The sequence below is a fragment of the Eubalaena glacialis genome, chromosome 1, assembly GCF_028564815.1.
Source record: "Eubalaena glacialis isolate mEubGla1 chromosome 1, mEubGla1.1.hap2.+ XY, whole genome shotgun sequence".
NCBI classification, from domain to species: domain Eukaryota; kingdom Metazoa; phylum Chordata; class Mammalia; order Artiodactyla; family Balaenidae; genus Eubalaena; species Eubalaena glacialis.
In genome coordinates this window covers 213,826,512-213,841,686 of record NC_083716.1, presented here as the reverse complement: position 1 = coordinate 213,841,686, position 15,175 = coordinate 213,826,512, and the positions used below count along the sequence as shown (strand labels likewise).

At 38.8% G+C, this 15,175-nt stretch overlaps 1 protein-coding gene across 1 annotated transcript in view; it reads left to right on the top strand.

Moving 5' to 3' along the window:
* The first annotated feature begins 414 nt into the window (after positions 1–414).
* Positions 415–15,175, top strand: part of ACADL (acyl-CoA dehydrogenase long chain) — a 38,845-nt gene continuing 24,084 nt past the window's right edge. Inside the window, exons 1-4 of the mRNA XM_061204590.1 lie at positions 415–701; positions 4,732–4,887; positions 5,474–5,611; positions 13,047–13,211. Of these exons, the coding sequence (XP_061060573.1) occupies positions 625–701; positions 4,732–4,887; positions 5,474–5,611; positions 13,047–13,211 (536 nt within the window). The 5' untranslated portion in view covers positions 415–624. The remainder of the gene's footprint in view (positions 702–4,731; positions 4,888–5,473; positions 5,612–13,046; positions 13,212–15,175) is intronic.

Here is a 15,175-nt window from a genome sequence, read left to right as displayed (position 1 = left end):
AACTGATTCACTTTGCTATACAGCAGAAACTAACACAACATTGTAAATCAACTATACTCCAATACAATTTTTTTTTAATGGAGTACAAGCTATACAACTTTTGAATTGGTATGATTTTCACCTGAAACTAATATTGTAAATCAACTATACTTCAATTTTAAAAAATAAAGAACTCCCCCCCCAAAAAAAGGAAAAGAAAAGAAAAGAAACTTCATGTAAGTTTGTGGGTTTGTGTTTGGGTCCATTTTTGAGGCTCCATAGCTTACACTCGTTCCTCAAAGCGGTTCAGAATTCTGAAAAGAACAGCTTAGATACACGAAAACGCCGGAGGGAAAAGTTGAACTGTTTTGCGTTTAGAATCTTTCCATTGGTAAGATTCTAGAGAGGGGCGTGTCCCAACGCTCGGCGACACGCCAGCCGCCGGGCCACAGGGGATCGCGGCTCCGGGCTCCGGAAGGGCGCCCAGGGCGCGCATTTACCAGGGCGGCTGCGCGACGTTTTTCCGGCGGGACTGCACGGAGGAAGGTCTTGGGGACAGTCCGCTGGCCCGGCGCCTCACCTTGCGCGCTCGGAGTCACCGAGGAGACGAGTCCGTCGCCCCTGCCGCCCCTCGCTGTCCCAGCCATGGCCACACGCCTCCTCCGCGGGGCCCTACGCTTGTGGGGCGGCCGCTGTGCTCCGAGCGTGCCGCCGGCCTCGAGGTGAGTGCCCGCCCCGCTCCAGCTGCGCCGGCCGGGAGGCTGCAGGGCCCGGCCGCGACACGCACACCGCTCCTGGGGGCTGGGAATCAGCCGGCGAGCGCTCGAGGGGCCAGCGGCATCGGCCCCCGGGGCTTGGGCTGAGCTGTTGGGGCGAGAGAGTGTGGGAGAAGGGGCTGGGCCTCGCCCCTTGGCTCTCAGAACCCGGGTCGGACCCACTGGGGCGAGCGCGGGGGCGCCGGCCTAGCAGCTTCAACGCGGGGACAGCCGAAGGGAGGGGTCCCTAAATGCTCCCTCTCTGGCCCCAGTCCAACCCGTCTGGTTCCAAGGCCTGCGGTTGGCACCGTGAGTCTGCATTCCGAAGAGTTCCTGCGAGGCGAGGGCGGGGAGTCACCCCTTGGCCACAGTTGCACGAGCTCGAGCCACGACCTTTGGCCCAGTTAGATCTGTGGCAAAAAGGCACCGCCCCATAGTGAACTTGGGAGTTGGACTCCCACCGCCTCCCAGATCTTGAGAAAAGCACTTGCGGCGACGCTGACCTAGACAAGTGTCATGGAGAAGACATCCTGGGACAGGAAAGACCTGGCGACGGCCCGTTAGACAATGAAATTAACTTGAGATTTAACAAATCCTTTAATTAAGTAAATGCAGAGGAATTAATGGAGAGAGTTTCTAAGTGGCTCAGTGACTCTTAAGGTCGTGTTTATAAGATCAAAAGCTTCCTGTACCGTCTGACACCTCAAAGCTGGAAGCATCGAGGATTCCCTATTTAATGAGAGTGACAGGATGGATAAATTAGCTCATGGCGGCCTTATGGTAACTCTAAGATGCTATGGGAGCGGGAAACAAAACTGCTGCTGCTCGTGAGGAGGGCTGGGAAGGCTTCACCGAGGAGTGGCTTTTTACATTCGGATACACATACTTTTCTAAGCTCTTCCCCGAACTTCATAGGACAGTGATGCTCAAATTTTTTGGTATCAAGATTCCTTTGTGCTGTTAAAATTAGAGGACCTCCAAGATCTTTTGTTTATGTGAGTTTTATCTATGGACATTGATGTCAATAGATATCTACAAAACTGGGAAATTTTACAAATATTTAGTTTACGTAAAAGTAACTCATTACATGTTAACATAAATAACATTTTTATGAAAAATAACTTTTCCAAAAAAAAAGTGAGATGAGTGACATTGTTTTACATTTTTGTAGATCCCTTAACGTCTGGCTTAATAGAAGACAGTTTGAATTTCATACCTGCTTCTGCATTGTCAATCGTGATAAGTTATTTTGGTTGAAGTATAGGAAGAATATTGGAAAAAGGAGGACCTGAGGGACCCTCTGAGTAGGTCAGAGACTCTAGTTTTAATATAACAGGCTTCTTAAACTTTAATGTGCATATGAATCACTTAGGAATGTTATTAAAATACAGTCAACCCTTGAACAGCATGTATTTGAATCGCGAGGGTCCACTTACATGGGAATTTTTTTCCATAGCAAATACTACAGTACTATACAATCCATGGTTGGTTGAATCTGAGGATGCAGAACCGTGTTCTGGAGGAAGCACAAATATGGAGGGCTGACGGTGGGGTATACATGGATTTTCAACTGCATGGAGGTTGGGCGTCCCTAACCCCTGTGTGATTCAAGGGTCAAATGTACAGACTGATTCATTTGGCCTGGGATGAGGCCCAAAATTGTGTATTTATAACCAGCTCCCTACCTGAAGGTGCTGGCAGAGACTGTCTCCCTTTTATAATGTAACTGAAGCTTTAAAAATAATGATAATAATAATAATTAGAGCCTAGCCTGTTAGATGAGTAGCAGTTTAATGCTTTAGGAAAACAATGGACAATTTATTCAGTACAGATTTCCTGGTTTTTACGGGGAGAAAAAGGGCCGATTTATTTTGTACGGGTTCCTTGGTCTTGGCAAAAAATGGATACTCCAACAAACTTACTGCCAAGTGTTTTGATTTTCTTCCCTCTACATGTTCTCGCTTGAACACTTTTGACCGATCTGAAAATCTCTGTTCTTTCTGGCACTTCTTTCACTTTCCTGTGTCTTGGTGTGTTTTACTTAGAAATGTTCCAAAGATTTCTTTAATGTTACATGGGATATAAAATTTTAAGATCCAGGCAGACTTGGATATAAGTTCCACTCTATTATTTACTAATTATGTTGACAAATGATTCAATGTCTTAGAGCTCCAGTTCCCTAGTCTCAGCATATTTTTTTCCTTGAGGAAAAATCCCAAGTATGGACCAATGTGTGCATTATAAAGAAATTGGAACGAGTCATTTCAATATAGGATGAAGTAGATTTTAGTCTCTTTTGCTGTAACATTACAGTGGTGTGCAAGGCCCTTGCTCACTGTTGTATCCCAAGTTACCTGAATGGTTCCTAGTACCTATTAGGCACTCAGAAAGTATTTGTTGGCTAAATGAATAAATAAGCTATTAAAAATGATGATTTGGATGACAGAGTAGCAAACCAGAAAAATGTGAAGATAAAAGGCAGACCAGGTATAAAAAATGTAATATTAAAAGTTCTCAGCTAAAGGTTGCCACTTAAAAGACATTTCAGATTGTATTAACAAATAAAACTCAACTAAAAGTTGTATATAAAAGATAAGCCTAAAGCAAAATGACACAAAATACATATTAAGTGTATTAATCAGCTCAGGCTTCCATACCCAAATACTATAGACTGGATGGTTTAACAACAGAAATCTATTCCTCATAATTCTAGTGGCTGGATAGTCCAAGATCAAGGTGCTGGCCAGTTCATTTGCTGGTGAGAGCTCTCTTCCTGGCTTGTAGATGGCCCCCTTCTCCGTATGTCCTCACTAGGCCTTTCCTTGTTGTATGCACACAGAGCTATATCTCTCTCTTCCCCTTCTTATAATGTAAGCTAAGCCTCTTGGTTTAGGATTCCACACTTATGACCTCATTTAACTGTAATTACCTCCTCAAAGCCATATCTCCAAATACCATTACATTGGGAGTTTGAGCTTCAACATATGAATTGGGTTGGAGGAGGAGGTGGGCACAATTCAGTCCATTGCGTTAAGGAAAGATACATAAACTGGAAAAAAAAAAGTCCATTTCAGGGGGAAAAAGATTGAAATAGCCGAATTGCCAATAAACAAGACTGGGTCTTTTCTGGACTAAGAAGAAGAAGAGGAAGAGAAAGAAAAGGGAAGGAAAGGACAAGATAGGATCAGATCAGTTCAGGGTCCAACTAAGGAAGAGAGAAACCCAAAACAATATGATGCAAAACAGAAAAACATCTTCTGGCAATATTTGAATATATGATAAAAAGTTTTTTTAGATGTGAGCTTAAAAATGTACAAAGTGGTACACAGAGTTTCAAAATCTTTTCAGGCGTACCCCCGGCCGGGGCAGGGGGCGATCTGAAGACCATTGAACAAAAGGAACTACAGAGCAGTTTCTTTTTAAGCTTAATATGGGGGGTGTGGGGGTGCAGGGAGAGAAAATGTCCATTTCCAAAGATCTTGAATAATTCTGGACTAATCCCTACAGAGACTGGTGGGCACTTTGATTTTGCTTTACACTCAGATTGTAATGTGGCAATAAAAGTCAACACAGTTTGCATCCTATACACCTGCCATTTGAAATTGTATGATTCTAGATAAACTATTAATTGGGGGGGTTACATTATTTTAAACATTGTACATTACACGAAAACTTATCAGTATTATTCTATTGTACTATTTGAATTTTACATTATTTAATCGGCATCACCGTACAGTACTATTCTACTTCAGCTCAAACATGTGATTAGTTCTAGGCATGACATCCTCTTTAGGGATTTGGAAGTGAAGACTGAGTTGAATAAGGGTAAACTACTTCTTAGTCTCATCCAATCGAGATAGATCCTAAAGTGCTGCTGCTCAAATTTGAACCAGTTTGTCAAATTTCAGACTCTTTCTTTCATGTTGTTCAGTGACTTTAATTTGGATGTGAAGAGTAACAATTCACTTAATTTTCTTAATGTATGTATATTTTTAAGATGTTCTCATTCTGGAGGGGAGGAACGTCTAGAAGCTCCTTCTGCTAAAAAATTAACAGATATAGGAATTAGAAGAATCTTCTCTTCAGAACATGACATTTTCCGGGAAAGTGTAAGGAAGTTTTTTCAAGAAGAAGTGATTCCTCATCACGCAGAGTAAGTCGCACATTTTCTTTGAAAGTAATGCACGTTAGAAGTCCAAGAAGGACCATTTCCTAGAATGCTCTTCGTTGTTCTCTAGAAAAAGTACTGTGTTCAGAGCTTTATTAACATTTTTACCACTCTTCAGTATAATACTGTAAGATTACGGGATTCTTAAACTAGTTCAAATCTTCTTAAATGAGTTTTAAAATATACAATTAAAAAATATGTTGACCTAATCGACTGCCAGTTTTTTCTCCCGCAAAAAATGGGTTTATGGTCCGCAACCATGGTGATCTATGTGCAAGTCGCTGCTCAGCCAGGGAAGGAGAGCACTTTCATAGAGGGGAAAAGGAAGTTAGGAGGGCTAGAGTAAACAAAGAGTCCAGGGCTTTTCAATGACTGAGTCTTTGCTGGGAAAGAGGAATCTTTCTTTTTCTTGTTGGGCCCTGCTATTGTCACAGGGTGTGAGAGCACCCCCTTTTTAATTACCTTAAATTAAGGGACCATTCCTGAACAAAATCATTCATAAATTCAAAATGTGGCCATTTAAATAATATGAAAAACATTTTTCTGATTTTAAAATGTTTGTTATTTGCAGATGGGAGAAAGCTGGAGAAGTGAGTAGGGAGCTTTGGGAAAAAGCTGGAAAACAAGGACTGCTTGGTGTCAATATTGCAGAGCGTCATGGTGGCATTGGGGGGGACTTGTACTCGTCAGCTGTTGTTTGGGAGGAGCAGTAAGTATGGAAACATTTGAAGTTGAGTCTTGTTTTGTCAGTTCACTTTTCTGAGTGATGATTTTAAAATGTTTTCTAGTCTTCTTATAAGATTGAAAATCCTCTTTTAAGTTGTTAAAATAGGTGCTTCATTTCTAATTGACCCATGTGTCTGTTTCATACATAAGAACAAATGAAGATTTCAGTTGATAAATGGGCAAAAGATTTGAACCAGCAATTCATCAAAAAAGAAATGAAAATAGGTTTTTTAGATAAAAAAAGTTTACCCTTACTACCAATCAGATGCAAATTAAATTAATCTGGAGGTATCATTTTGAGTACAAAAGTTAGTGAAAACGAAAAATCATAATAACCAGTGCTGACAAGGTTGCAGTGAAAGTGACACATTCATATACTCTTGGTGGCATTATATATTGGAACAATAAATGCCTTGGAGATTAAAAGCATGGATACATAAAAAATGAAAGTATTTCTGCTCTTAAATATTGGGTTGGCCAAAAAGTTTGTTTGGTTTTTTCCATAAGATGGCTCTAGTAGCACTTAGTTGTCTTTAACGTCATTCAAAACAATTTTGTTAGATTGTATTGTGACAACTGTCATATTAGTGTGCATTTAAAAAAAGACTTATTAAAACTGGTGAATTTTTGTGTAGCCATTTTAATATTGAAGGTGGAAGAGAAGAAGCAACATTTTTGGCATATTATGCTTTATTATTTCATGAAAGGTAGAAATGCAACTGAAACGCAAAAAAAAAAGATTTGTGCAGTGTACGGAGAAGGTGTTGTGACTGATTGAATGTGTCAAAAATGGTTTGCAAAGATTCGTACTGGAGATTTCCCGCTGGACAATGCTCTGCGGTCGGGTAGACCAGTTGAAGTTGATAGCGATCAAATTGAGATATTAGTTGAGAACAATCAACGTTATACCACCTGGGAGATAGCCGACATACTCAAAACATACAAATCAAGGGTTGAAAATCATTTGCACCAGATAGCCTCATCCACCAGAGAGCAGACAGCAGAAGCAAGAAGAACTACAATCCTGCAGCCTGTGGATCAAAAACCACATTCATAGAAAGATAGACAAGATGAAAAGGCAGAGGGCTATGTACCAGATGAAGGAACAAGATAAAACCCCAGAAAAACAACTAAATGAAGTGGAGATAGGCAACCTTCCAGAAAAAGAATTCAGAATAATGATAGTGAAGATGATCCAGGACCTCAGAAAAAGAATGGAGACAAAGATCGAGAAGATGCAAGAAATGTTTAACAAAGACCCAGAAGAATTAAAGAACAGAGATGAACAATACAATAACTGAAATGAAAAATACACTAGAAGGAATCAATAGCAGATTAACTGAGGCAGAAGAACGGAAAAGTGACCTGGAAGACAAAATAGTTGAATTCACTGCTGCGGAACAGAATAAAGAAAAAAGAATGAAAAGAAGTGAAGAGAGCCTAAGAGACCTCTGGGACAACATTAAACACAACAACATTCGCATTATAGGGGTCCCAGAAGGAGAAGAGAGAGAGAAAGGACCCGAGAAAATATTTGAAGAGATTATAGTTGAAAACTTCCCTAACATGGGAAAAGAAATAGCCACCCAAGTCCAGGAAGCACAGAGAGTCCCATACAGGATAAACCCAAGGAGAAACATGCCAAGACACATAGTAATCAAATTGGCAGAAATTAAAGACAAAGAAAAATTATTGAAAGCAGCAAGGGAAAAATGACAAATAGCATACAAGGGAACTCCCATAAGGTTAACAGCTGACTTCTCAGCAGAAACTCTACAAGCCAGAAGGGAGTGGCATGATATACTTAAAGTGATGAAAGGGAAGAAACTACAACCCAGATTACTCTACCCAGCAAGGATCTCATTCAGACTCGATGGAGAAACCAAAAGCTTTACAGACAAGCAAAAGCTAAGACAATTCAGCACCACCAAACCAGCTCCACAACAAATGCTAAAGGAACTTCTCTAAGTGGGAAACACAAGAAAGGAAAAGGACCTACAAAAACAAACCCCAAACAATTAAGAAAATGGTAATAGGAACATACGTATCATAATTGCCTTAGACGTGAATGGATTAAATGCTCCAACCAAAAGACACAGGCTTACTGAATGGATACAAAAACAAGACCCATATATATGCTGTCTACAAGAGACTCACTTCAGACCTAGGGACACATACAGACTGAAAGTGAGAGGATGGAAAAAGATATTCCATGCAAATGGAAATCAAAAGAAAGCTGGAGTAGCAATACTCATATCAGATAAAATAGACTTTAAAATAAAGACTATTGCAAGGGACAAAGAAGGGCACGACATAATGATCAAGGGATCAATCCAAGAAGAAGATATAACAATTGTAAATATTTATGCACCCAACATAGGAGCACCTCAATACATAAGGCAACTGCTAAGAGCTCTAAAAGCGGAAATTGACAGTAGCACAATAATAGTGGGGGACTTTAACACCTCACTTACACCAATGCACAGATCATCCAAACAGAAAATTAATAAGGAAACACAAGCTTTAAATGACACAATAGACCAGATAGATTTAATTGATATTTATAGGATATACCATCCAAAAACATCAGGATTACACTTTCTTCTCAAGTGTGCATGGAACATTCTCCAGGATAGATCACATCTTGGGTCACAAATCAAGCCTCAGTAAATTTAAGAAAATTGAGATCATATCAAGCATCTTTTCTGACCACAATGCTATGAGATTAGAAATAAATTACAGGGAAAAAAACGTAAAAAACACAAACACATGGAGGCTAAACAATACGTTACTAAATAACCAAGAGATCACTGAAGAAATCAAAGAGGAAATCAAAAAATACCTAGAGACAAATGACAATGAAAACACGACGATCCAAAACGTATGGGATGCAGCAAAAGCAGTTCTAAGAGGGAAGTTTATAGCTATACAAGCCTACCTCAAGAAACAAGAAAAATCTCAAATAAACAATCTAACCTTACACCTAAAGGAACTAGAGAAAGAAGAGCAAACAAAACCCAAAGTTAGCAGAAGAAAAGAAATCATAAAGATCAGAGCAGAAATAAATGAAATAGGAAGAAAGAAAACAATAGCAAAGATCAATAAAACTAAAAGCTGGTTCTTTGAGAAGATATACAAAATTGATAAACCATTAGCCAGACTCATCAAGAAAAAGAGGGAGAGGACTCAAATCAATAAAATTAAAAATGAAAAAGGAGAAGTTACAACAGACACCTCAGAAATACAAAGAATCCTGAGAGGCTACTACAAGCAACTCTATGCCAATAAAATGGACAACCTGGAAGAAATGGACAAATTCTTAGAAAGGTATAACCTTCCAAGACTGAACCAGGAAGAAATAGAAAATATGAACAGACCAATCACAAGTCATGAAAGTGAAACTGTGATTAAAAATCTTCCAACAAACAAAAGTCCAGGACCAGATGGCTTCACAGGTGAATTCTATCAAACATTTAGAGAAGAGCTAACACCCATCCTTCTCAAACTCTTCCAAAAAATTTCAGAGGAAGGAACACTCCCAAACTCATTCTATGAGACCACCATCGCCCTGATACCAAAACCAGACAAACATACTACAAAAAAAGAAAATTACAATCCAATATCACTGATGAATAATCCTCAACAAAATACTAGCAAACGGAATCCAACAACACATTAAAAGGATCATACACCATGATCAAGTGGGATTTATCCCAGGGATGCAAGGATTCTTCAATATATGCAAATCAATCAATGTGATATACCATATTAACAAATTGAAGAAGAAACACCATAAGATCATCTCAATAGATGCAGAAAAAGCTTTTGACAAAATTCAACACCCATTTATGATAAAAACTCTCCAGAAAGTGGGCCTAGAGGGAACCTGCCTCAACATAATAAAGGCCATATATGACAAACCCACAGCAAACATCATTCTCAATGGTGAAAAACTGAAGGCATTTCCTCTAAGATCAGGAAGAAGACAAGGATGTCCACTCTCACCACTATTATTCAACATAGTTTTGGAAGTTCTAGCCACGGCAATCAGAGAAGAAAAAGAAATAAAAGGAATACAAATTGGAAAAGAAGAAGTAAAACTGTCATTGTTTGCAGATGACATGATACTATATATAGAGAATCCTAAAGATGCCACCAGAAAACTACTAGAGCTAATCAATGAATTTGGTAAAGTAGCAGGATACAAAATTAATGCACAGAAATCTCTTGCATTCCTATACACTAATGATGAAAAATCTGAAAGAGAAATTAAGGAAACACTCCCATATACCGTTGCAACAAGAAGAATAAAATGCCTAGGAATAAACCTAACTAGGTAGACAAAAGACCTGTATGCAGAAAACTATAAGACACTGATGAAAGAAATTAAACTTGATACAAACAGATGGAGAGATATACCATGTTCTTGGATTGGAAGAATCAACATTGTGAAAATGACTATACTACCCAAAGCAGTCTACAGATTCAGTGCAATTCTTATCAAATTACCAATGGCATTTTTTACAGAACTAGAACAAAAAATCTTAAAATTTGTATGGAGACACAAAAGACGCCGAATAGCCACAGCAGTCTTGAGGGAAATAAAAGGAGTTGGAGGAATCAGACTCCCTGACTTCAGACTATACTAGAAAGCTACAGTAATTAAGACAATATGGTACTGGCACAAAAACAGAAACATAGATCAATGGAACAAGATAGAAAGCCCAGAGATAAACCCCTGCACCTATGGTCAACTAATCTATAACAAAGGAGGCAAGGATATAAAATGGAGAAAAGACAGTCTCTTCAATAAGTGGTGCTGGGAAAACTGGACAGCTACATATAAAAGAATGAAACTAGAACACCATACACAAAAATAAACTCAAAATGGATTCGAGACCTAAATGTAAGACCGAACACTGTAAAACTCTTAGAGGAAAACATAGGAAGAACACTCTTTGACATAAATCACAGCAAGATCTTTTTTGGTCCACCTCCTAGAGTAATGGAAATAAAAACAAAAATAAACAAATGGGACCTAATGAAACTTCAAAGCTTTTGCACAGCAAAGGAAACCATAAACAAGACGAAAAGACAACCATCAGAATGGGAGAAAATATTTGCAAATGAATCATCAGACAAAGGATTAATCTCCAAAATATATAAACAGCTCATGCAGCTCAATATTAAAAAAAGAAACAACCCAATCCAAAAATGGGTAGAAGACCTAAATAGACATTTCTCCAAAGAAGACATACAGATGGCCAAGAAGCACATGAAAAGCTGCTCAACATCACTAATTATTAGAGAAATGCAAATCAAAACTACAATGAGGTATCACCTCATACCAGTTAGAATGGGCATCATCAGAAAATCTACAAACAACAAATGCTGGAGAGGGTGTGGAGAAAAGGGAACCGTTTTGCACTGTTGGTGGGAATGTAAATTGATACAGCCGCTATGGAGAACAGTATGGAGATTCCTTAAAGAACTAAAAATAGAATTACCATATGACCCAGCAATCCCACTACTGGGCATATACCCAGAGAAAACCATAATTCAAAAAGGCACATGCACCCCAATGTTCATTGCAGCACTATTTACAATAGCCAGGTCATGGAAGCAACCTAAATGCCCATCGACAGACGAATGCATAAAGAAGATGTGGTCCATACATACAATGGAATATTACTCAGCCATAAAAAGGAATGAAATTGGGTCATTTGTAGAGACGTGGATGGATCTAGAGACTGTCATACAGAGTGAAGTAAGTCAAAGAGAAAAACAAATATCGTATATTAACGCATATATGTGGAAGCTAGAAAATGATACAGATGAACCTGTTTGCAGGGCAGAAATAGAGTCACAGATGTAGAGAAAAAACGTATGGACACCAAGGGGGGAAAGCCGCGGGGGTTGGGGGTGGTGGTGGGATGAATTGGGCGATTGGGTTTGACATGTATACACTGATGTGTATAAAATGGATGACTAATAAGAAAAAATATATATAAAAGTCAAGTGGAAATATAAAGAAAATTCCTAGGGAAAAAAAAAAATCATTTGCACCAGCTTGCTTATGTTAATCACTTTGATGTTTGGGTTCCACATAAGTTAAGCCAAAAAAACCTTCTTGACCATATTTCTGCATGTGATTCTCTACTGAAACGTAATGAAAACATTCCGTTTTCAAAACAAATTGTGATGGGCGATGAAAAGTGGACACTGTACAATAATGTGGAACGGAAGAGATCATGGGGCAAGCGAAATGAACCACCACCAACCACACCAAAGGCCGGTCTTCATCCAAGGAAGGTGATGTTGTGTATATGATGGGATAGGAAGGGAGTCCTCTATTATGAGCTCCTCCCGGAAAACCAAACAATTAATTCCAACAAGTACTGCTCCCAATTAGACCAACTGAAAGCAGCACTTGACAAAAAGTGTCCAGAATTAGTCAACAGAAAATGCATAATCTTCCATCAGGATAACACAAGACCGCGTGTTTCTTTGATGACCAGGCAGAAACTTTTACAGATTGGCTGGGAAGTTCTGATTCCTCCGCCGTATTCACCAGACATTGCACCTTCGATTTCCATTTATTTAGGTCTTTACAAAATTCTCTTAATGGAAAAAAATTTCATTTCCTTGGAAGACTGTAAAAGGCACCTGGAACAGTTCTTTGCTCAAAAAGATAAAAAGTTTTGGGAAGATGGAATTATGAAGTTGCCTGAAAAATGGCAGAAGGTAATGGAACAAAAGGGTGAATACGTTGTTCAATAGAGTTCATGGTGAAAATGAAAAATTTATCCTTTATTTTTACTTAAAAACCAAAGGAACCTTTTGCCAACCCAATATAAAAAATAATATCTATGTACAAACATCATTGCCATGTTAGATCATAATCCCCCAAGTTTGGAAGCAATCTAAATGTCCAGCAGTAGGACAATGAAAAAGTATATTGTTGTACATAAGCAGTTTGTAATATTTTGCAGCTATTTATTGTGATAAATTTTGTAAGTACAAAATTTGTACCATGACTGCAGTTATATTAGAATACGTATATCCTTATGGCAAAGGTCATTTGCTAAAATGAAAATAGTTACTGTGTTAGGGTAATACAGTTATAGGTGGTAAATTTTTTAAAACGTTTTATCTTTTACTTCATTACATAAGTGATCATTGAGCTCTGCTAGAGCACTGTTACTATGTTAGAGCCAGAAATTAAAAGGTTAGTAAAAAAAAAAGAGAGAAAACCTTCAGAAACTTCATAGGTTTGCGGGGAGACAATCTATTACCACATAATGTGACAGGACCCTTAGTACTTTGTTGTTGTTTTCTAATTGAGAAATCAAAGAACTAAAAAGAAAACAAAATAACTATGTTGTGCCTTAAACTGTCTTCTCTTTTTTCTTTCTAAGAGCATATTCGAATTGCACAGGCCCAGGTTTTAGTCTTCATTCGGATATTGTCATGCCCTATATTGCAAACTATGGCTCAGAAGAACAGATTAAGCACTTCATCCCCCAGATGACTGCAGGGAAATGTATTGGTGCCATAGCAATGACAGAGCCTGGGGCTGGAAGGTAAATCAACATTTGGTTGGTTTTGAAATGCTGGAAGCAATGCCTTAACAGCAAATGTTTTCTCAGTACCTGCTTTATACAACACTCTGAGTGATATGCTAAGACAGATACAAAGATGAACACATTGTCACTTCCAACCTTAGGTAACTTCAAATTCCAGTAGGAAAGTAAGGCCTTATCATATACAAATAACAACACAGCACATTGTATTTTATGTTGTATTTGAGATATTAACATAGTGTGATGTAAATAAAATGTTAGAATATGTGTTGAATTTGGGGCATGTTGAATTTTAGATGTGGTGTGACATTTCACATGGAAATGTCCAGCAGGGTATTAAAGATATGGATTTGGAAGTCTGGATACAGGCTGGGGGTGGCAATAGGCTTTAAAACCATTCATAGATAAGAAAGAATTGAAGCAATGGACATGAATAAATCATTTAGTCATTTGATGGTTACTTAATAAGTTCCTTCCATGTGCCAGGTATACAGTGGTAATCAAACCAGATGTGGTCTCTGTGCTTATTGAGGAGAAAGACAAGAAACACGTAAACAAATATATTTAAATTATGATAAGTACTGTGAAGGAAACAAGGTGCTGTGTTAGAGACTCATGGTGCATGTGTGTTTGCTGGGGAAGGGAAAAACTCATATTTAGATATGACTGCTAGGGAAGACCTATAAAAAGTGGTTATATTTAAACTGAGATCTGACAATTGAGAAATTTGCAAGAGCAGCCATGTGGTGGGACCTGATCCTCAAGGGGTAAAGTGAAAGGATGAAAAGGAGACCAAGAAGGAAACCTTGGGCATTGCATTCCATTTGGAACTGTACAGAAGATGTAGCAACAGAGACAGAAGGACTGAGTTTGAAGGAAATCTAGACAACTGCTATTTCATGAGCTCGAGGGGAAGTGAGTTTGAAAAGGCAGTAGGAGAGGAGTGAGAAGTTAGTAATGTCAAGGCCACAGAGATGTTGAGAATTGAGAAAGAGTCATGGCAGCCAGTGGTGATCTTTTGATTGTGATTTCAGGAGAGAGGAGAGGCAGAAGTTACTTTCGAAGGGAGTGAGATGGGTATTGAGAAAACAGAGGCAGAAAAGACAGACTAATTTTTTTCAGAGTTGTGTGTTATATGGCGAAAGAAAGTATAGAGAGGGGACAGTCATTTGACAAGCCATCATGGTCAGGGAAATGGCTTATGTTGAAGAGAGCAATGACTAACAGGCCAATGGGAAACAGGAAATGCAGAGGAAGAACTTAAAGATGTGGCAGAAGCAGTAATTGAAAATTCAAGACTTGTTTCTGCAAGACCAGGCCCTGATATTTTAAATTTTTTGTCAGTGCTGTTTATTTATTTATTTATATGGCTGCGGTGTGGCATGCAGGATCTTAGTTCCCCGACCAGGAATCGAACCTGCACCCCCTGCAGTGGAAGTGCAGAGTCTTAACCACTGGACCGCCAGGGAAGTCCCAGTGCTGCTTGTTTTTAAATGTCTTAATATGCCATAGTGTTACTTGGCAATTTGCTTAAACTGTACTTATCTTTCCCAGATATAAATCTATAATTAAAGGCCAGTATAGAAATTTAATTTTGCCAAGATAAAAAGGTTTTGTTGGGAATTCCCAGTGGTTAGGACTTGGAGCTCTCACTGCCAGCGGCCTGGTTTCAATCCCTGGTCAGGGAACTAAGATCCCACAAGCTGCACGGTGAGGCCAAAAAAAAAAGTTGTGTTTACTTTTTTTGCCTAAAAATGTGACCTTAAAGAAGTAGGAATTTAATCTTCTTCCTTTGCTCTTAAGATCACTCTCTAAGATAACTGGCCTAATGCCCAATATTCTGATTGCATCTTATTAGCTCACGATCAGTATGTTTTAGTTCCAACCCACTGTATGTCAGCTCTCACCTAGAGGCAAAAGTATCAATGAGAGATCTTGATTTATCCCCAACTTAAACACATACC